We start from the raw sequence: 23,323 nt of genomic DNA on the forward strand, positions 1-23,323 counted from the left end.
GCCAAAAACATTGAGTCATGCTTGATTCCTTTCTTTCAACACTCTCTATCTAGTTGTTCTCAAACCTAGTGGATACTACATTCAGAAAACATCTGGAATCCATTCACTTGTGATCATTTCCTATTTTCATGATGTTAGTCCAAGCCAGTATTAACTTTTACCTAGATTATTGTAGAAGCATCCTAACTGGTGTCCCTGTTTCTGCCTTTGCCTCTTCCCTACTCCCATGTTCCTCATAGACCATTTTTAACATAGCAGACATAAGATCATATCACTCTTCTGCTTAGGACCTCCTAGTGGCTTCCTATTAAAAGCCCAGGTCCTTACATTCACCCCAAAGGACCTAAGTGTTCTGTGGTGCACTTCTGTTTTTCTCCTCATTCAATCCACTAACTACACCAGCCTTGATGTTTCTGAAACACCGAGCATGCTTTTACCTCTGAGCATTTTTTACTTACTGTTCTCTCTGGCTTCAGTGCTGTTTCCCCCATAAACTTACCTTTCTTAGATTTTTGCTCAGAAGTTGCTTATCAGTAAGGCTTCTGTGCTCACCCCATTTAAAATATCAGTACCTGCTTCCCACCTCTGCCATTTTTATCCCTATTACAGGGCTTCATTTTTTTCCTTCCCTCTTATTACTATCTGAAAAAGTAATATGTATATATTTTTTACTTGTTTATTTTCTATACCTCTCTTTATTAGAGTATAAGCCCCTGAGATCAGGGCTTTTATTCTGTTTGGTCATTATTATTTATTTACTTTGTTTCTAGAATAATAACTGGTAATCATATTAGACTCTCATTAAATATTTGTTGTGTTGAACAGCTGAATATTCAAGATAGTACAGTGAAAAGAGGTAGGTAACCAGGATCCCAGATCTGTTGGAAAAATTAAGTAACATTGTGACCTGAATGCTTGTGGGTCTCAGTCTTATCTTCTGGGTCCAGTGAGAGATTTGACATAGGAGGGTTTTTTTTTTTTTTTTTAAATGTTTATGTATTTTTGAGCGGGGGGGGGGGGTGAAGTGCACATGCAAGTGGGGGATGGGCAGAAAATGCAAAGCTTAGAGCCCAACCTGGGGCTCGAACTTAAAAACCATGACATTATGACCTGAATGGAAGTCGGCCACTTAACCTGCTAAACCACCCAGGCGCCCCTAATGTTTATTTATTTTTAAGAGAGAGAGAGACAAAGAGCATGCGAGTGGGAGAGAGGGCCACAGAGTATTTGAAGCAGGCTCTGAGTTGAAAGCAGAGAGCCTGGTGCCAGGTCGAACTCACAAACAGTGATATCATGACCTGAGCCACCCAGGCCCCCCTGACATAGGTGGTCTTTAATGCTGTGATATAATAGAAAATGTATATTGGTCTCTGCCCCCAGTTCCTATCACAGAAACCCTTATAATGTCTTGGGTGATAGGAATGTCTTGTTCTAATGAGGTAACCCTGGGTGGGCTTCTACATGGCTCCTGGATATAGGCTGGTCACCGGGAAGGCCAAACCGTGATTAGAAGTTTAGCATTTTCAGTCCTGCCCCCCATTCTTTTCAGAGAGAGAAGGGCTGAAAATGGAGTTAATAATGGATCATGTCTACATGATGAAGTCTCCATAAAATCCCTGAAGTATGGGGGAACATTCCATCTGATGTTCATTCATTCTCTTTGTCATATTCTTTAATAAACTGATAAATGTAAGTAAATGTTTTCCTGAGTCTGTGAGCTGCTCTAGCAAATTAATTAAACCCAAGGAGGAGATCTTTGTAACCTCCATAACCTTTGATCTGTAGCCAGTTGGTCAGAAACATAGGTGATAACCTGAACTTGTGATTGATGTCTGTAGTATGTGTCTGTGGTGGGGAAGAGGTGGCACAGTCTTGTGGGACTGAGCCCTTGTGGGATCTGGATGGGTAGTGGCAGAATTGAGTTAAATTTTAGGACAGCCAGCTGGTGTCACAGAGAATTTCTTGTTGTGGGGGGAAAAAAACCTCTGCACATTTGGTGACCAGAATGTGAATGTTCTGTGTGACTAGTAAAGGAAACACACAGGAAAGAAGCACACACTAGGGAAGACTGAGTTTTTCCCTACATAGGAAAGAAAAAGCTGGATTTTTTTTCCTTTACAAATGTAAGCCAGGATTGTGTAACTGAAAGAACCTTGAGAGACCATCTTTTATTGTAAAAGGTAAGGCTCTGAGTTCAGAAACATTGTTTTACTCACTGGTGTCTATTCCTGTTATGAATAGTGGATGGATTATTGGCAGGAGTAAAGATCGGTGAAGCATCTGAAGATTGTGGGAAATTCAACCCAAGAGGGAGCTAGCTACACAGACACCCAAGGCCAGAAGGACTCTAGGCCAAACGAAAGATCTTACCTTTGAGGTGGTATTTGAAGATCATAAACTTACCCTAGGAATAATAACAAGCCATTTTATTTTGAAATTTTCTGAGCAGCTATATTTCCCCTCATTTTCTTTCAAGGGGCCTCCCCCGCCCCCCACCCCCCTCCCACCCCCCCGCCCTCTCATTGTGAGTTCTTTCCTATGTTTGGCTTTGTATACGGTAGCTATAGCTGTTAAAGTGTGTCTCTCATATGTTTAAGTAAGTTGTTGCGTTTAGATTTTTTAATGTTTAAAATAATTTCATTATGCCTGTATAGGTTTTTTTTTGTTTTTGTTTTTGTTTTTGTTTTTTTAAGAGTAAGCTGTACACCCAACCTGGGGCTTGAACTCATGACCCTGAGATCAAGGGTCTCATGCTCTACTGACTGAGCCAGTGAGGTGCCTCCCCTTTTAATTAATTAATTAATTAAGTAAGTAAGTAAAATTTTTTTTTTTTTAAATTTTTTTCAACATTTTTTATTTATTTTTGGGACAGAGAGAGACAGAGCATGAACGGGGGAGGGGCAGAGAGAGAGGGAGACACAGAATCGGAAACAGGCTCCAGGCTCCGAGCCATCAGCCCAGAGCCTGACGCGGGGCTCGAACTCACGGACCGCGAGATCGTGACCTGGCTGAAGTCGGACGCTTAACCGACTGCGCCACCCAGGCGCCCCAAGTAAAATTTTTAAAATACTTTTTTAGGGGCACCTGGGTGACTCAGTCGGTTAAGCGGCCGACTTCGGCTCAGGTCATGATCTCACGGTCCGTGAGTTCGAGCCCCACGTCGGGCTCTGTGCTGACAGCTCAGAGTCTGGAGCCTGCTTCAGATTCTGTGTCTCCCTCTCTCTGACCCTCCCCTGTTCATGCTCTGTCTCTCTCTGTCTCAAAAATAAATAAAACATTAAAAAAAATAATAAAATACTTTTTTAATGCTTGGGTAGTTTAATTTCTCCTTTCTTGGCAGACCTATCATAAAACCCAGTAGGGCCTCTGACTGTAGTATAAACTGGTCTTGGAAAGTAGGTTCTCCTCCAGTTCTCCATGGAGAGCAAGATGATATACTTCCTTCTCCATAGCACTGTTGGGAGAATCATTTTCCTTCTACAAAATCTTTTGATATGTTTTCAGAAGACAAATAGTTTTTCATTAAGTTTTTTTTTGTGTGTGTGTGTGTGTATTTTGAGAGAGAGAGAGCAAGTGGGGAGAGGGGCAGGAGAGAGAGAATCCCAAGCAGACTCTGTGCTGCCAGCACACAGCCTGATGCAGGGCTGGAACTCATGAAGCCTTAGATCATGACCTGAGCTGAAATCAAGAGTTGGGCCCTCACCCGACTGAGCCATCCAAGTGCCCCTACAGTTCTTTTTAAAAAGTAGGGTGAGTCCTCAATTTTAGGTTTACATTTTGTAATTAATGAAATTTTAATTTTTATTTCGAAATAACTGGATTTATTTGTAGTTGAAAGAAATAATATTGAGAGATCCTATGTACCCTTTACTCAGTTTTCCCTAGGAGTAAGGTCTTGTAGAACTGTGGTAGCAGTACCACAACCAGGATATTGACATTGACACAACCCATGATCTTGTTCAGATTTCACCAGTTTTTATTGTACTCATTTGTGTTGTGTGTGTGTGTGTGTGTGTGTGTGTGTGTGTGTGTATTCAGTTCTATGCAATCTTAATACATCTGTAGTTTTATGTATCCAACCCCATATTCAAGACACAGACATTTCCATTACCAAAAGGATTCCTCATTTTGTCTTTTTGTAATCATACCCACTCCCCTCCTGTTCCTCCTAACTTCTGGACCCCTGGCAATCACTAAGCTGGTCTCCATTTCTATAAATTTGTTACTTCAAGAGTGTTATATAAATGGAATCATACCTTATGTAACCTTTTGGGATAGGGTTTTTTTTTTTTTTTTCCTCAACATAAATCTCTTGAGATTCATCCATGTTGTTATGTGTCAGTAGTTTCTTTTATTATTGAATAGTATTCCATGGAATGAATATAGCAGTTAATTCAGTTATTCACTTGTTGAAGGACACTGATTTGTTTCCAGTTTTTGGCTGTTATGAATTAAGCTTCTGTGGACACTTGTGCACAGATTTTTATGTGGACATAAATTTTCATTGCTGAGTGCAGTTGCTAGGTCATATGGTAAGTGCATGGTTTGCAATTTACTTTAAAAATTAGTAGATAGAAATTAGTAGATAAAAAACTTTCCATGTTAAAATTATTTACTCTTACATTTATTTGTTTGGTGACAAACATCATTTTACAGTTTCTTTAAAGATGTTTTCTTAAACCTATTGTCTGTGTAGCCAGGGAGTTTGTATTTTGGAATAGCCATTGTATCGTTCACAGGCATTATGAGATGAAGGCAAAAAACAGACAGAAATCATATCATAGAATCATTAAAGGGTAGTTTCCTTTCCTATGAAACAATATAGATATTAGTTCTTGTCTTTTTTGCATTTGATCTTTAGTTTTAATATTGTAGTGAAAGGTTGCGTTCTATTTTCTCTTTCTACAGCGGCTATGTGACTATGTTTGTGACCTCCTCTTAGAAGAGTCAAATGTCCAGCCAGTATCAACACCAGTAACAGTGTGTGGAGACATACACGGACAGGTAAAATTTCATGAGCAGATTTTTAGCTTTTGTACTGTCCATAGTCCATGTGTGTTTCCATTTGTGCTGCGAAAAAGCCACCAGAAAAACAACAAAAACAGCTGGTCATTTGGTAGATTGCCTCAGTCTGTGTGACACTAATGATTCCTGGTTACTAATACAGTGAGTAAAAGCAGTGATAAAATTATTCATGGAATTTGTTGAAATTATACTTGCAAAGTGGATAGAATGTAGCATTATTGCTCTGTGGAATGGGGAAGAGAGAAAATAAATGTGGACAGTTCACAGTGATTGTGATTAACAGGAGATGCTTTGGTTTTAGGCACTAATTTTCTATTCTATTCATTTCTATTTATTCACTTTACTCATTCATGTCATATTTTAATGTATCATTCCCTTAGTGGGAATGAGATAGCAAAAGTTCAGAAAGATAAAATTGTTGGTGCGTGATTTCACAGCAAGTCACTGCTAGAATAGGAGGAGGAGGATTTGTCTCCTTTTCTCATCTGCTAGGTTTTTGTTTGTTTTTTAAGAGTTTCAAAGCAGTGGCAGGAGGAGTACACCTCATCTTTAGACTCTTACTGTCACCATATAGCCTAGCTGGAAACCCTCTGTGTTTTGTAGAGGTATTTGTATTTGTTTTTCTTTTTTTTTTTTTTTTGGTTTGGTTTTTGTTTTTTGGTTTTAAACTGGGAGTGAAAGCTGAACAAAACACTCACTCAGTCTGCTGTATACATACAATGGAATTGTGGCTGTAAGACATGATACAGTAACAGTTTTGTGGACTCAAATTTTCAATCCTATTTTTTTCATTTGAAAACTCAAATTTTGTCATTGGCAATAAATACTGTCAATTGTTTTCTTGAAGTGACTGGCTCACTTCCTTCACTGTTGCAAAGATGTTTGCCAAATACCCATAGTATGTCTTTCATTATCTCAAGTAAAAATAGTGTTCCATAAAAAAAGAGGCTACTTTAGCTTGTGACAGGCCTATGCTGTCACTTTTTTTTTTTTTTGAGAGGGGCCAGGGAGAGAGAGAGAACAAGAGCGCGAGTGAGCAAGTAGGGGAGGGGCAGAGAGAGGGAGAGAGAGAGAATCCCAAGCAAGCTCTGACAGTGCAGAGCCCAATGCAGGGCTTGAACCCACAAATTGTGAGATCATAACCTGAGATGAAATCAAGAGTTGGAGGTGACCGATTGAGCCACTTGGGTGACCTGAGGCTATCAGCTTCTGATACTTAAAGACTTTTTTGGAAAATCATACATACATACATACATACATACATACATACATACATACATACTTATTTACTTACTTTTCTGTTAGTGTGATATTAACAAATACGATTTTTGGTGATGTATAATGAAATATCATTTCTGTTTTCCAAATGACCAGTGTGTTAGCTACTGAGAGTGTTAGACCAGTCTATCTTTGTTACTAACAGAGTAGGAAAAGACCACTTGTCAAGTTTTGATGTATTAAAAGAATATGTACCGTTATTTCTTAAAGTTCTTAAAATACTCTTTTGTAAAATAAAAATATCCCAACAGGTTGAATGTAGAGTCAGGTTATGAAAATCTAGCCATATTCTATTTAGCCAGACATTAAATTTGTTTTGTTTTTGAAAACATTGTTTATTTTTCATTAGAAATCTGTGTATGTTACTATTTAATGAGTTGTTACTGATTTAAAAAATTAAATATTAAAAAGTGATTAGTTTTAATTTCTAATATGGTTAATAGCAGTTGATATAAGCAAAAAACTTTTTGGGGACCTCTGATTTTTAAGAATATGAATTATGAGGGGCGCCTGGGTGGCGCAGTCGGTTAAGCGTCCGACTTCAGCTCAGGTCACGATCTCACGGTCCGTGAGTTCGAGCCCCGCGTCAGGCTCTGGGCTGATGGCTCGGAGCCTGGAGCCTGTTTCCGATTCTGTGTCTCCTTCTCTCTCTGCCCCTCCCCCGTTCATGCTCTGTCTCTCTCTGTCCCCCCCCCCCAAAAAAAAGAGTATGAATTATGAATGTTCCTGAAGCTAAGAAGTTTGAAAACTACTGAGCTAGCCAGCTGTTTCCTTGCCTCAAACAATGGAATAAAATCCACTTCAGGATTGCTTGTGTTTTAAAATGAGAACATTTATAGAGTTTCTGTGATGTGGAAAACATAATACACGTTAGAGATTATTTGTGAAATGATGAGGTGAGCTTCCAGTAATGTAGGACAAGCTTAGTTGTCTTCACATGTTCTCAGTAAATGTTTATTATGTTCGTTAATTCTGACAAAACTTCCATTCTGGGGCAGGAACTGTTGGGTCCCTAAAGCAGAATATTTGATCATCTTTTAAATGTATATAGGGTAAATGGGAACTTAAAAAGTTTTTATTTAAGAACATATAGCTATAAGAACTATAAGAACTATAAACATGAATAGGAGTTAAAGGACACTTCCACCATACCTTTACAAAAGCAACTGTTTTATAAAACTTTTATTTTTTTAATTTTTTTTTTTTTTTCAACGTTTTTTTTTTATTTATTTTTGGGACAGAGAGAGACAGAGCATGAACGGGGGAGGGGCAGAGAGAGAGGGAGACACAGAATCGGAAACAGGCTCCAGGCTCCGAGCCATCAGCCTAGAGCCTGACGCGGGGCTCGAACTCACGGACCGCGAGATCGTGACCTGGCTGAAGTCGGACGCTTAACCGACTGCGCCACCCAGGCGCCCCTGTTTTATAAAACTTTTAAATGTTCCCTTTCTAACTCTCTGTGTGTACGTACTCAATTTTTACATAACAAAATTGTGTAGTTTATTATAGGTAAACTTTTGTGTTACATTCTTTTCCCTAATTGTTTTTTTTTATTTTGCTACATAGTTTCCATCATAACCATTAATATTTAAAAGAAAAAAATGTTAACATTTATTTTTAAAAGAGAGTGAGTTGAGGGGCAGAGAGAGAGAGGAAGACAGAAAATCTGAAGCAGGTTCCATGCTGTCAGTGCAAAGCCTCACATGGGGCTTGAACTCATGAACCATGAGAGCCAAAGTTGGATGTTCAACTGACAAGCCACCCAGGCATTATAATCATTATTCACGATTGGTCCAGGCCTTTGAGTTGGTAGATCATACTTTGTTTTTTTTTGTTTTTTTTTTTTTTTTTATTTAAAAAAAAAATTTTTTTTTTCAACGTTTTTTATTTATTTTTGGGACAGAGAGAGACAGAGCATGAACGGGGGAGGGGCAGAGTGAGAGGGAGACACAGAATCGGAAGCAGGCTCCAGGCTCCGAGCCATCAGCCCAGAGCCCGACGTGGGGCTCGAACTCACGGACCGCGAGATCGTGACCCGGCTGAAGTCGGACGCTTAACCGACTGCGCCACCCAGGCGCCCCGATCATACTTTGTTAAAATAGTGTCTTATGTTAGTCGTGAAGGTTGTTTCTTTTGTTGTTATAAATGATGTTGTAACACATTTTCTATATTTTCACACAGCATATATTTCCTTCCTTCCTTCCTTCCTTCCTTCCTTCCTTCCTTCCTTCCTTCCTTCCTTCCTTCCTTCTTTTTGCCCTTAGGATATAGTCAAAGAAGTGGAAATATTAGGCCAGAGTAACACGTGTGTGCACACGCACACACACACATGCTCATATTGTGTGTGTGTGTGTGTGTGTATATATATGTATATAAATACTATGTAAATGATATGTATATATATCATATATACATCTGTGGGTTGGGAATTGAGAAGTATACTTTCAAAGGGAAGGTCTTTACATAGTAGAAATGGACAGCAAATACTTTGGACAAAAGTTTACCACTTGACTGAGTTGAACATTTGTTTCATTTATTTGCTTGCTAATTTTAAGAAGATAGGAAAATTTTATTGTAAACTTGTTAAAGTTTTTCTTAACTCTAAGCAAGTAACAACGCTTCAGATTTATGAAACATTATAAAGAGTAGTGCTTTATTTCTTTTAGTAGTTAACATTTAAATTTCAGTTTTTTTCACTGTGACTAAGATTTCTGTACTGTTTTAAGTGTTAGAAATTTAAGTAATAATTTTTTAGTTTCAAGTGTAGAAGATAACTGTATAGGAAATAATTAGTTGTAGTTGGTATATTACAGTCAATTCCTTTAATTCAAAATCCTTTCTTAGAAAAACTGTGAAGTTTTCTTTAGAAATTAGGATTAAGATAATCTAGTTGACTGAAGTTACCAAATGGACAATTTATCAGTTTCCAATTTTCAGTCAAATAGAATATGATGAAATAAACAGTTCTGTTTTACTAATTATTGAGAAGACCCTCCATAGCTGTAGAGCCTGAGGGTACACACATCTCCAAAGTAGAGTGTAGGAAGGTAGGTTGATTTGCTCTTCAAGATACTATGAAGTATCATATAAATTTATTCTTTGAAAGAAATTCTTATCCACTTGTTTTCTTATCTTTTTTTTTAATTTTTTTTTTTTAACGTTTTATTAATTTTTGAGACAGAGACAGAGCATGAACGGGGGAGGGGCAGAGAGAGAGGGAGACACAGAATTGGAAGCAGGCTCCAGGCTCTGAGCCATCAGCCCAGAGCCCGACACGGGGCTCGAACTCACGGACCGCAAGATCGTGACCTGAGCTGAAGTCGGATGCTTAACCGACTGAGCCACCCAGGCGCCCCTGTTTTCTTATCTTTTGTCTCATTAAAATAGATACTGAGTATGTGGTGGGGTGGTTAGGTTAGCTTATTGACAAGTTAGATAAATGATCAGTTATTTCAAATACTCAAGTGATGGAATGCCTGGCTGTCTCAGTCTGTAGAGCATGCAAGTCTTAATCTCAGAGTCGTGAGTTCAAGCCCCATGCTGTGCATAGAAATTACTTAAAAAAAAAAATTCTCAAGTGATAGATGGGGAGATAAATGACAGAAATTTGAGGGGGAAGGCCTGTAATATTAATGATCTAGGAATGACTTTAATGGTAATTGTGAGATTTATTTTAGTGCTTTTTTTTAAGCTTGAGAGCTGTGTGCTTGGCAGTTTTGCTCACACTTAATTTCTTTTTGTAAGTGTAAATATTTGAGGTCTTAATTAAATGCTTCTTTACACATTTCGCTCTCAGTTTTATTATTTTACTCCTTCACAGGAATTTGTAATCAGCATATATTGCCTTTCTTTTATAGTTTTATGACCTTTGTGAGCTATTCAGAACTGGAGGTCAGGTTCCTGACACAAACTACATATTTATGGTACGTAAACCCCAATGATACCAAATATTTATTAAAATGGAAAGGATCTGACTTGCTACATGTAAATTATGTAATAATTTCATTGCCATGTGACGTTCACTATTTAAATATATGAAAAGGTGATTCTGTATTTTTTTACATTTTGCCATGTCATCTAGTTGAAAATAATTGCTTTAGTAAATTGCTGTGTGCATAGGACTGGGTTGTAGCCCTAAGTAGTGACTGGCACAAATATACCCCAGAACCATAGATTTAAGACACAAATCTTAATTTTACTGTTGTTTTATCACACTTTTTGAGCAATTTCATCGTTTATTAATCTGTGGATTGATGAATATAGGCATATACACATTTAGTATTAAGGTGGATATTTACTTAGTTTCCTTTTGGAATGTAATGTTACTGTTGAATTTTGTCTGAATCCTGTCATTTTCCTCCCTTCTAAAGGTTTGTGGGTCACTTTCCTATTCTTTTAGGTGTCTTCCAATTGTTCTAATATTGTCCCAAGTAAGACATTAATGAGAAGTGTAATTAGTATAGCTTTACATGCAGTTGTTAAATACAAAGCTGAACCCAGAACAGTAGTATAATTTTGGTATCTGCTTTTACAAAAATACTATTTCTTCAATTTGGTAGCTTTTCTGATGCAGTTAAAGTGATTTTTGAAATTCATCTAAAATTTTTTGATTCACACATGACCTTTTAGAAATATCTGCTAGTGTAGGCGATAGAGAATTGGAAAAATGGTGATTTTCCAGGGAAGATCCTTGAGAGAATTGCACAGCAGGTTCCTGCACTGCTCTTGAATCCTAAGACTAGCACAGACATTTAGTAGAAATAGTTATTTACTTCAATTTGAATTTTTTGTTAAAATCCAATATTCAAATAATTCAATGTTTGATTCTTCATTTTTGTTATTTTTGACTGGGTCTCTGAGTTTGTACACTTTGGTATAATTAAAAAAAATATTGTTGCTATTGTTTCTAACTGTAAACTTTTATTTCACAGGGTGATTTTGTAGACAGAGGCTACTATAGTTTGGAGACCTTCACTTACCTTCTTGCACTAAAGGCTAAATGGCCTGATCGTATTACACTTTTGCGAGGAAATCATGAGAGTAGACAGATAACACAGGTGTATGGATTTTATGGTAAGACTTTCTATTCTCTGATTCTTTTTTTTTTTTTTTTTTGAGATTAAGAGAGGCAGAGGGAGAGAGAAACGGAGTCCTAAGCAGACTCTGTATTCAGTGTGGAGCCTGATGTGGGGCTCGATCCCACAACCTTGGTATCATGACTTTGGCTCAACTGACTGAGCCACGTAGGCACCCCTACTTTCTCAACTTTTAAATCCTCTTCTTTCCCCAATCAAGAACCTTACCATGGAGAGAGAACTATTCTTTTTTTTTTTTTTTTTAAATGCTTGCTTATTTATTTTGAGAGAGTGAAAGAGCATGAGCATGCATGAGAGTGGGGTAGGGGTAGAGAGAGAGGGAGAGAGAGAATCCCAAGCGGACTCTGCACTGTCAGCACAGAGCCCATTGTGGGGCTCAGTCTCATAAACTGCGAGATCATGACCTGAGCCAAAATCAAGAGTTGGACACTCAACCAACCAGGTGCCCCTGGTGAGAGAGCTATTCTTAAATTTTTGGTGTGCATCTTTCTAGATGTGTGCCTCAAACTGTAGTGCTCAGTTTACCTTATTGGAATCATCTGGGGTGCTTGTTAAAAATGTGCATTGTTGGACCCCACTGAAAACCTTTTGGAGTGGGAATCCTAGAATCTGCTAAAGGTGAATGTTCTGCTCTTGAAAGTTTGAGAACCGGGGTGCCTGGGTGGCTCAGTCGGTTAAGCGTCCGACTTCAACTCAGGTCACCATCTCGCAATCCGTGAGTTCGAGCCCCGCGTCGGGCTCTGGGCTGATGGCTCAGAGCCTGGAGCCTGCTTCAGATTCTGTGTCTCCCTCTCTCTCTGACCCTCCCCCATTCATGCTCTGTCTCTCTCTGTCTCAAAAATAAATAAACGTTAAAAAAAAATTAAAAAAAAAAAAAGTTTGAGAACCTATTCTATGTATATGTGTGTGTGTGTGTGTGTTTGTAAACATATTTTTGTGTGTGTGCATACCTGCTTTTTTCACTTAATGCTGTGACCAGCCTTTTTTCACTTCATTGACATTATTTTTATAGTTGTATCATATTACACTATATGGATGTACTATAATTGATTAAACTAATACCTTTAACATTGAACCTTGGAGTTGTTTTTAAATTGCTGTTATACACATAGCTGAAAGAATATCCTTTTACATATGTAAAATTATGTATGTATGTATGTATCCATATGTCTGCCTGTGTGCTTGCTCCAGAGAATGCCAGGACCTCAGGGATCAGAAACAGAACTTAGCCACTAAAAGAAAAATATCTGCTTCTATAAAACTTTTATATGGTTGAAAGTTTTAAAAAATGAGGTTAGAGAGAGGCTGGCTGGCTCAGTCGGTAAAGCATGTAACTCTTGATTATTGGGTTGTGAGTTCGAGCCCTAGGTTGAATATAGAGATTACTTAAAAGTAAAACCTGTTAGGGGCGCCATGAATCAATTAATCTTTCAGGGGTGCTGACGCTGTCAGCATGAAGCCTGCTTGAGATTCTCTCTCTCCCTGTCTCTCTGTCCCCAACCCTCGTCTTGTGCATGTGCACACAAGCTCTTTCAAACTTAAATAAAATAAAATCTTTAAAAAAAAAAAAAAATGAGGTTAGGAAGCTCTTTGAAGACGATAGCAGAGCTATTGAGATTATTAACATGAAATTTCCTTAAGCACAGTTAAGGTGGATATTGAGAAATTTGAAAATATTTATGTCATGACCCTTTAGTTTTGGATTTTATATTTTGGATTCTTTTTTGTCATTATAAAGGTAAGCTAAAAAATAAAGATAAGTAAACTCTTAACTCTTTGATTTGTAAGCCATTGTGAATTATTAAATTGAGAAATTTTGATAATTTATTGTTTATATAACTTTGTTATTAGTAATTGAAAAGTTAGATGGCTGTTACTTGTTTTTACAAGTTACTTCTGGTTTTCATTCATAAAATACCAAGTACCATTTGAATTAAAATTTTTTGATTCTTTTGCAAGACAGTTAATAGTTTGGATAGTACATACTTTGGTGTTAGTAAAAGCCAACTGGCTCTAAGCTTGTTATTATACATATTACTACACCCCCAAATTTGACCAACTTTTTTTTTATAAGTTTACATTTTTTTTAGTGTTTATTTTTGAGAGAGAGAAAGAGAGAAAGAGGCAAAGTGTGACCAGGGGAGGGGCAGAGAGAGGGAGACACAGAATCCAATGCAGTCTCCAGGCTCTGAGCTGTCAGCACAGAGCCTGATGCAGGGCTTGAACCTGCGAGCTTTGAGATCATGATCTGAGCCCGTTGGATGCTTAACCAACTAAGCTACTTAGGTGCCCCAATCAACATCTTTTTTTAAATTTTATTTTTTATTTTTTAAAATTTACATTCAAATTAGTTAGCATATAGTGAAACAATGATTTCAGGAGTAGATTCTTTAATGCCCCTTACCCGTTTAGCCCATCCCCCCTCCCACAACCCCTCCAGCCACCCTCAGTTTGTTCTCCATATTTATGAGTCTCTTCTGTTTTGTCCCCCTCTCTGTTTTTATATTACTTTTGTTTCCCTTCCCTTATGTTCATCTGTTTTGTCTTTTAAAGTCCTCATATGAGTGAAGTCATATGATTTTTGTCTTTCTCTAATTTCACTTTGCATAATACCCTCCAGTTCCATCCACGTAGTTGCAAATGGCAAGATTTCATTCTTTTTGATTGCCGAGTAAATACTCCATTGTATATATATACCACATCTTCTTTATCCATTCATCCATCGATGGACATATGGGCTCTTTCCATACTTTGGCTATTGTGAATAGTGCTGCTATAAATATGGGGGTGCATGTGTCCCTTAGAAACAGCACACCTGTATCCCGTGGATAAACGCCTAGTAGTGCAATTGTTGGGTCATAGGGTAGTTCTATTTTTAGTTTTTTTGAGGAACCTCCATACTGTTTTCCAGAGTGGCTGCACCAGCTTGCATTCCCACCAACAATGCAAAAGAGATCCTCTTTCTCCACATCCTTGCCAACATCTGTTGTTCCCTGAGTTGTTAATGTTAGCCATTCTGACAGTAGTAAGGTGGTATCTCATTGTGGTTTTGATTTGTATTTCCCTGATGATGCGTGAGGTTGAGCATTTTTTCATGTGTCGGTTGGCTATCTGGATGTCTTCCTTGGAGAAGTGTCTATTCATCTCTTTCGCCCATTTCTTCACTGGATTATTTGCTTTTTGGGTGTTGAGTTTAATAAGTTCTTTATAGATTTTGGATACTAACCCTTTATCTGATATGCCATTTGCAAATATCTTCTCCCATTCTGTCGGTTGCCTTTTAGTTTTGCTGATTGTTTCCTTCTCTGTGCAGAAGCTTTTTATTTTGATGAAGTCCCAGTAGTTCATTTTTGCTCAACGTCTATTTTTTTAACGTTTATTTTTGAGAGAGAGAGAGAGTGCATGTGCGCATGCGCTGGCATGCTCATGAGTAGGGGAGGGGCAAAGATGGGGAACAAAGAATCCTGATGTGGGGCTTGAGCTCACGAACCTACAGCTCATGACTTGAGCTGAAGTGGGACACTAAACTCACTGAGCCATCCAGGTGCCCCTGACCAACATTTATCAATGCAAGGCAAAAAAGGAGGAAGAGAAGGAAGACTTTTTTTTTTTAAAGACAAGATTTTAATCAAGATGCCTTTACCGAAGAAAATGACAACAGCATAACATCTAGTATTGAATTCTCTTGTTCCCAAGCTGTGCCCATCTATGGTTTTAATGACAGGAAGCCCACGAGCTCCTCAGGTGGGAGATAATTTTAGTCAGCATGGAACTTAACATTGATTTTGAAGTAGTAAAAATGTCCATATATAGCTATTAATTATATTGGGCCTTCAGTTCACACTGATAAATGTATACTGAGCATTTATTATGAACCAAATTCTTTGTGTATGTATGAAGATGAAAAAGACAAGATTCCTGTCTGCAAGCTCAGCTCAGTGTTAGCGCTCTCATGGTGAGTTTCTTTTTTCTTTTTTTTTCTTTCTTTTTTTTTTTAAATATATGAAATTTATTGTCAAATTGGTTTCCATACAACACCCAGTGCTCATCCCAAAAGATGCCCTCTTCAATACCCATCACCCACCCCCCGTCAGCCCTCAGTTTGTTCTCAGTTTTTACGAGTCTCTTATGCTTTGGCTCTCTCTCTCATGGTGAGTTTACATAAGGATCCTGCTTCACACAGACATGTAATTTAGAGAATCATGAGGATGGACCATACCCTGTAGTCTTCTATATCATTGTAATAACGATATGTTACTTTTTTTTTTTTTTTTTCAAAATTAAGGAAGAAGTCAAAGAACAGAACTTCCATGGTATTAATTGAAAGAAGAGATGAATATCCTATTAACTGTTGTAGACAGCATAGAAAGTGTTCAGCTAGGAATATGTAAGGACCTGATTGGCAGTCTGTCTCCCAGTGATGACTGCAGGTGTACTTACTGAAGCTCAAGTATTTCATTGCATGATTTGCAGAAATCTCAGAGGAGACAATCTAGGCCTGAGAAATGTTGAGATAGGAATTACCCATGCTCCTGTAATTAAGGGTCCTCTAATTAGTTTACCCTAGGAGAATAAGGTCTTCACATTAAAGAAATTACTCAGCTTGATAGAATTGTCCAGTGTGAATAACATACTAGATAAAAGCATTTGTTTGGGGTTATGTGAATTTAATATTTAGCTCTCCCTGAATATAGCATGTTGATTTCAGCTGCTTTGTAGGGCTGCTTCTCGAATGAAAAGCAGGACCACATTCTTAGACTAGTTAAACACTCGTCTCCTTCATGGCTGTACATGGAAGACCTACCAGGGCTCAATAAGTGTCATAATTTGCCATCCTAGTTTAAGCTAAACTTCTCTATTATTGGAAGTATTCTTTATTTTTATCAGCAGATTCAGAACTTCATTAATGAGAACTCTTCTGTTTCTTTGATAGATGAGTGCCAAACCAAATATGGAAATGCTAATGCCTGGAGATACTGTACCAAAGTTTTCGACATGCTCACAGTAGCAGCTGTAAGTTTATGGAAATCTTTGTAAAAGCTTAAGTATTTTCCTGCCAGTAACACTTTGCATACTTTCATCCAATTGCCATCTCAATTATATTGTTATCATTAGCATTCATCGATGAATTTAGATATGACTGGGTTTATTATTACACTTTCAACTCTGTTATCCTTTTTGCTAGTTAATAGATGAGCAGATTTTGTGTGTTCATGGTGGTTTATCTCCTGATATCAAAACACTGGATCAAATTCGAACCATTGAACGGAATCAGGAAATTCCTCATAAAGGAGCATTTTGTGATCTGGTTTGGTCAGATCCTGAAGATGTGGATACTTGGGCAATCAGTCCCCGAGGAGCAGGTTGGCTTTTTGGCGCAAAGGTCACAAATGAGGTAAAGCCAGTTTTTTTGAGAAAATGGTTTGTTGGTTGCTAGTAGACTACGTAAAGAACTACGTGGCTATAGAGAACAATCGTCTGTTTCTCATCTAGCTTATCATGTATGTCTTCCTCAGTATCCACTTGGTAATATGTATAAAATAAATGTTTCTTTTCTTTCAAATATTGCAATTAAATATTAATATAGCAAGGGCAAGATAGACACACACACACAGGTAAACAATTTTTACTATATTTTTAATTGAGATGTAATTGACGTGTAACATTGTATTAGTTTTAGATGTACATCATGATGATTTGATATGTGTATTTATAGTGAAAAGCCAACTTTTGAGGTTAGGCTGTTTTCAGTTAAAAAAAATACACATTACATACACATGTAGGGATGAGCTTATATAAGGAAGTAATCCAGCATAATGGAATGAAAGAGCTGGGTTCAGCATAATTTAAGTAAGTTATTTATGTTCTCTGAGCTTCTGTTAAGTTACAAAAGAAGGACGATAAATCTCAGAATTCTTTTAAGGATCATACTAAACCCTCAGTATGATAGATATTAATAGCAATATACTTATTATTACACCATAAAAACTTTTTTCATATCTGCTAGTACTTATAGAATGTTTTTTTGTCCAGAAACTTCTAAATAATCACGTGACTGGATGATTTCCATAACTTAGGCCAAAGCAGCTGTATTTGTGTGTAACTTACTGGAATTTTGGGGGATAACTAGTAGAATGGGTTTTGTAATCATGAGAACTCTAGTAGTAACAGGATTTATACTTCATTAGATATTATTCTTTTATTGATGTAGCATGATTTTTTTTTAATGTGCTGGTTACTTAACAAAACCTTTCTAAATTGCAGTTTGTTCATATCAACAACTTAAAACTCATCTGCAGAGCACACCAACTAGTGCACGAAGGCTATAAATTTATGTTTGATGAGAAGCTGGTAACAGTATGGTCAGCTCCTAATTACTGCTATCGTTGTGGAAATATTGCTTCGATCATGGTCTTCAAAGATGTAAATACAAGAGAACCAAAGTTATTCCGGGCAGTTCCAGATTCAGAACGTGTTATTCCTCCCAGAACGACGACGCCGTATTTCCTTTGAGGCCTTCGCCCATCCTGCTGACCCATTTTTCTGCCCTCTTCTTACCCCAACTCTCGTGTATTACCCTCTTCAATATACTTTTTATCGAGCACTTTGCTGCTGAAATGCTGCCTCTTGCCTTTTTTTTTTTAATTTTAAATTATCTAAATTTATTGTTTGTTACGGTGTCTATAGCAATGTTTTTCTATCAATTTTCTCCCCCATCCCATCCCCACCTTGGACTCATTTGAAAAGACTTGAGAAATGTCTTAATACTCACACTGCTGCATGTAGCTCTTGCTTATTTACTGGTCTGGGGGAAACAGGATGTGTTTCCTCTTTTTAAAAAGCCAATTGACAGAACAGACTACACCGAAATGCTCCTCCTTTTGTATCATTCAGCCTTTTGTTTTAGTTTGGTAAGTTTTAAGAAATTTCAGCAGCAAAGTTGTTATTCAGTGGGCATGATGGACTGCAGATGCCTCGAGTTATGTATACCTGTCCCAGATGTAAACGTCATTGTCCTTTGTTGGATGATATTTTAAGTGGATATAAAATAAATTGGTCTAAAGGGCTGCCCTCCTTGTTGTGTTTTTAAATTTTAGTTAAAACTGCTACAGCATACGACTTTGTACAGTAAGATAATTGTATTGATCTTTTTTCAGATTCCTTGTATTTTTTAATAAAGTACTCTTAAATAAAACCCAGATAGGTTAAAGTGTTAGAAATTTTAAACAGCTTACATTGTTAAAGTTATTCTTTTTCCCCCCCTCCTAATCAGAGTTCTTGACCCTTTGGTTATTGAGTTTAAAACTTCAACTGAAATTCAATACTATTTATTTAAAAAAAAAAAAAATCACTAAACTGTGCCTAAAGAACATAACTGCCATATTAATGTTTTGGTTTATATTCTCTAGAGTAATAGAAAAACATTTAATACTTGTAATGCTGATGTGTTCATTTGATACCAGTTGAGTAGAATGTGATCGATCCAGTTTACAAACTATCATGAGTATCATTAAGTAAAATCTGTGTACTTTTTGATGGGAATCATTCTTCTCTTGTTGTAACACTTGACCTTAACTTTTAGAAAGTGTTCATTTTTTAACTGCAACTGGAAAGGTTGAAAAGTCAGGACTCTTGTATTTGTGAACTGTAATTGGAAGCAAAATTTAAAAAAGTGTAGGAAGAAACAAATTGTCCTTTTTTTGTAAAGGTCTGTGATACCATGTTTCGGCTTTGTGTAAGTAATTTGAATATTCAAAGGGTGTGATGATCAGTTCTTTATATGCAACTGTCCACTTAATAAGGACAAGTGTTCCAGTGTCTCTTATGACTCTGGTCATGAGTGATGTCGGAATTTACTATTTTGTGAAATAGTTGGTATCCCTTTACTACTATAATTAATTTTTGTCATTCCAGGAAATCTTTGTGAAGCCAGCCAGTTAATAAAGCACTTTAGTATCTGTTCAGGTAGTTTTGAAAACCAACTTTTCCCCTTCAGGATAAGAACTTCCAGGTTACCTAAAAATGCAATAAAAAATCTTTATAGTCTAAGCTTCTTGGCACATAATTTTTCATCAGGGTTTTTTTTTCTTTTTTATTAAATGAGCACAATAATGTTTTGTTTTTTGTTTTTTTTTTCCACAACCACCTAGCTCCTTGTTTAGTTTCTAATTGTATAGCTATATGAAAGAAGTGGCTAAGACATTTGCTGCACACACTTGAACTGTTGGGTCAGTAGCTTTGTGTTACTGCCCTGACCCCAGTGTAATTCAGGGGGAAAGGTATTTTTATCTTACAGGGATATGTAGCTATGTATTTTACTAATTGTGAAACACTGGAAATTAATGATACAGACAACTTGGTGTGGTCTTTGAACAGCTCTCTGCAGTATTTTTTTCTGTTACCATAAATTGTATTTAAGTGCTTGCTCCTCTGCTTTGAAGTTGTACCAATAAAATCGGTAACCTCAGCCCTCCCTTCCCATTTGACACTCCCTAGCTCAGATTGATGTAGTTGTTTTAGTCATCCCTGTAATGTGACCTTTATTTTTAAGTCATGGTGTAATGCATTTGTTTGTCACTAGTTGGGCATGTGCCAATAATAATCTGTCCATTCCTTAATTGCCATCTCTATTTTGTCTGATTTTTTTCTCTTCAGCTGAATAATGGCTTTTTTGCATGAAAAAAAAATAGTTTTTACTATTAGACATGTAAAGGGAAGAGAGAGTGAATGTATTGGACTTTGTAAGCCTAAAAGGAATATTTGGATCCCTCTACTAAATAAGGGCTATGTACGATATAGAGTAATCATGTAGTGGAAGATACTTGCAAGTCATAGATTTGTAGGCAGGAGGATCTGTTACTCCCTGTATCTAGGCTGAATGTAAAATCCTTTATGTTGTATTAATGGGGGTGATAACTATTTTTATTTGCTGATGATAATACTTGGTTTCTAATAAAGTGTCCTAGGCTCTAGTGAGAACTGTCTACTTTTAATTGCCAATGACTCCCTTTCCCCTCTTCCTGATATGCTCTTGGCTAGCTTTTTATAGGTTAATGCTTTTTTCTGAAACATGTCACCACTTTAAATGTGTTCATTTGGGTGTGAACGTAAAAAGCCTGGATCAAGAGCACATCTCATATGCAACATGCATCAGCTCCTACTCCGTCTGGATGACTAGAACTGTTGGAAGATTGTGACGTCTTAAACCCTGGGTTTTGCTTTTGAAATAAGGTTTGAAATACTGTTCATTGCATTAAAATTTGTGTGTTTTTGCTTTGTGAGCCCAGCACCAGGTTTTGGAAATGCCTGTATTGTGAAAGCAAATCTGAACTCTTTCTGAGCCTTTTTCGTTGTCAGAAATAGAATTGCTTTCCATCAGCCTCCAGAAAATTGTGTATCTGGAGTCGAAGAGATTTAACAGCACGAATCCAGATTTTTCATTGTAATTGTTTTTTAAATGCTAATGTTTGTAAAGCACCTTCAGTTCCTTGGATGAAAGGTGCTATATTCTCAGTGTAAATTAATAAAAAGATTATAGGAAGTTTGTCAGAAAATTTTATCTGATGCATAGTCTGTAGCATGTCCCGACCAAAAGTTAGCATTTTATATAACACAATTTAAACTAAAAAATGCTTATTCCTTCACTTGGTTGCTTGACTAGTAAACAGAAGCGAAACTTTTTCTTGTTTTGCATTTGACTTTGAGCTAAGTGTTCCAGTTCTTTAAAGGAAGTAGTCATTGTTATGTCCTGGACCCCATGCCCAGAACCATGCATCACGAGATGTCACAACTCTTTCAATTATGTGTTTACAGTGTGTATTCATGCTGATGAAGTATACAGTAGTAAAACACCCAGAAGCATTTGCAAAGTCCCCTAGCATGGTGTCCGACACAGTAGATGCTTGGGGGACTGTTTGTTCCTTATTCCCCTCTTCTTAATTTTCTATTTCCTTACCAATCAGTTGGTGATTGCCTTTTTTACCCTCAGGAGAGTAAGACTATTCTGACTTGGATCACTCAAATATTTTCTTTATTCAAAACTGCATGAAATTTGTGAAGATTTTTTTGTGTGTATCAACAAAAATACTACGTAAGTATGTTCCACTCAAACCCTGGACATCCACTATTCTCAGCACTCTGCTTTTGGGTATAAATGGGAATGAGATATAAAAGAATACATGGAGGCGTTATGGAATAGCATAAAGAATATAGGCTCTGGGGTCAGATCTATGTAAAAACTCAGCTCTGCCAGGCAGTAATAGCTAACTTAGCTAAATGATGTACATGCCCTATTTTGTGTTTACCTTTACTATGGTTCTATGACTATATTACCTCTTTCTGTGCCCTGCCCCCCTGCCCCTTCAGATGAGGAAACAGACTTAGGATAGGTAACTTGTCCAAGGTTGCATAGGAGAGCTGGAACTTCAACTCCTTTAGGATATGCAAGAGTACATCTTAAACCCTCTTAAGCCATCTGAAGCATTGTTGGTTTTTGTAGCTGTATGATCCTGAGTGAGTTGGGTTCTCTAGATCCTAAAATTCTGTGTCTAAAATAAGAATACCATACAGGGTTAACCTCCAGATTAAAAACAGCACACATAAAGCACCTGGTCCCTGGCCCAAAGCTGCTATTTATTGAGGGCTCACTCTAATATAGTATTTGCCCAAATTAAATGTAGTTGGGAAGTAAGAGTAATCTAAGGCAATAGATAGTTGCTAATATAGTGAGGCTTCTGGAAGTACAACAAATTTGGAGAAGGAAGTGTTTGACATAGGATAGAGTAATTGGGGAAGGCTTAAAAGAGGAAGTGTGAATTAAATGTGAACTGGAATGATGGGATATACATTTCTTATATAGTAAAAACACAGAAGCGGAGATTACTAGAACTTACATGTGACATGAAGATGGGACTTGAGGGTACCTCTTGGGAAGGCATAAGAAATGAAAAGCTACAGCTCTGTTGGCAGAACCATGTATCAGAGAGGAGTTGGCCAATTATGAAAGATCTTGAAAACCACATGGGATTTTAATCCCTATTTTTAAGAAATGTAATGCATGATACTTCAAAATTAGTCTTCTAGTGAGTTGGTGATCCTACCTGGAATCAGACCCCACCTGCCACAGTCTTATCTGAAAGATATTTCTGGTTTTTCCCCCTTCCCTTTCTGGTTTGGTTGACATTGAGACCGTCTGTAGTTTGTTGATTTGGGGATTACATAAAATATGAATTTGGGGAAACCAACAGATGTTCGACATGTTTTTCTTGTCAAAGCCATTTTAACCGACCCCCCTACAATTTACCATCATTGTTTTGTAGAAGGAATATTATTTTTAACATGAAATGTTTAAAAAAAAGGCCATCTCAGAATAAAAATGCCCTTTATGCCAAATAAATTTGGTTTTGTGAAAAACCAGTACCCTAATTTTTGCCATTTGTAAGGGTCTGTGAGAGATTTGTCCCCAAACTGGTGGTGTGATCTACTCTAGGCTGTCACATTGATGCATGAAACATGTTCTAATAAATAGGAAATAGCAAAAGAGAAAGTTTTATGCCTCCTCCCAGCTCCAAATAGATGCCAGGGATCTATCAACAACAACAACAACAACAAAAACCTGTTCACATGGAATGTAGAGAGGCTGTAGAATACATTTAATTAAAGGGAACAATTTTATAAAATGTTAACGAGTTATGTCTTATTTTCAAGGATGATCTTTTTTTTTTTTTAATTTTTTTTTCAACGTTTTTTATTTATTTTTGGGACAGAGAGAGACAGAGCATGAACGGGGGAGGGGCAGAGAGAGGGAGACACAGAATCGGAAACAGGCTCCAGGCTCCGAGCCATCAGCCCAGAGCCTGACGCAGGGCTCGAACTCACGGACCGCGAGATCGTGACCTGGCTGAAGTCGGCCGCTTAACCGACTG

The 23,323-nt window shown here is 37.3% G+C and overlaps 1 protein-coding gene across 1 annotated transcript in view; it reads left to right on the forward strand.

The window, feature by feature from the left end:
- Positions 1–20,378, forward strand: part of PPP6C (protein phosphatase 6 catalytic subunit) — a 37,150-nt gene extending 16,772 nt beyond the window's left edge. The window contains exons 2-7 of the mRNA XM_058694139.1: positions 4,909–5,004; positions 10,161–10,226; positions 11,235–11,376; positions 16,333–16,412; positions 16,585–16,794; positions 17,664–20,378. Of these exons, the coding sequence (XP_058550122.1) occupies positions 4,909–5,004; positions 10,161–10,226; positions 11,235–11,376; positions 16,333–16,412; positions 16,585–16,794; positions 17,664–17,912 (843 nt within the window). The 3' untranslated portion in view covers positions 17,913–20,378. The remainder of the gene's footprint in view (positions 1–4,908; positions 5,005–10,160; positions 10,227–11,234; positions 11,377–16,332; positions 16,413–16,584; positions 16,795–17,663) is intronic.
- The last annotated feature ends 2,945 nt before the right edge of the window (positions 20,379–23,323 follow it).

This window comes from Neofelis nebulosa, chromosome 12 (genome assembly GCF_028018385.1).
Source record: "Neofelis nebulosa isolate mNeoNeb1 chromosome 12, mNeoNeb1.pri, whole genome shotgun sequence".
Taxonomy (NCBI): domain Eukaryota; kingdom Metazoa; phylum Chordata; class Mammalia; order Carnivora; family Felidae; genus Neofelis; species Neofelis nebulosa.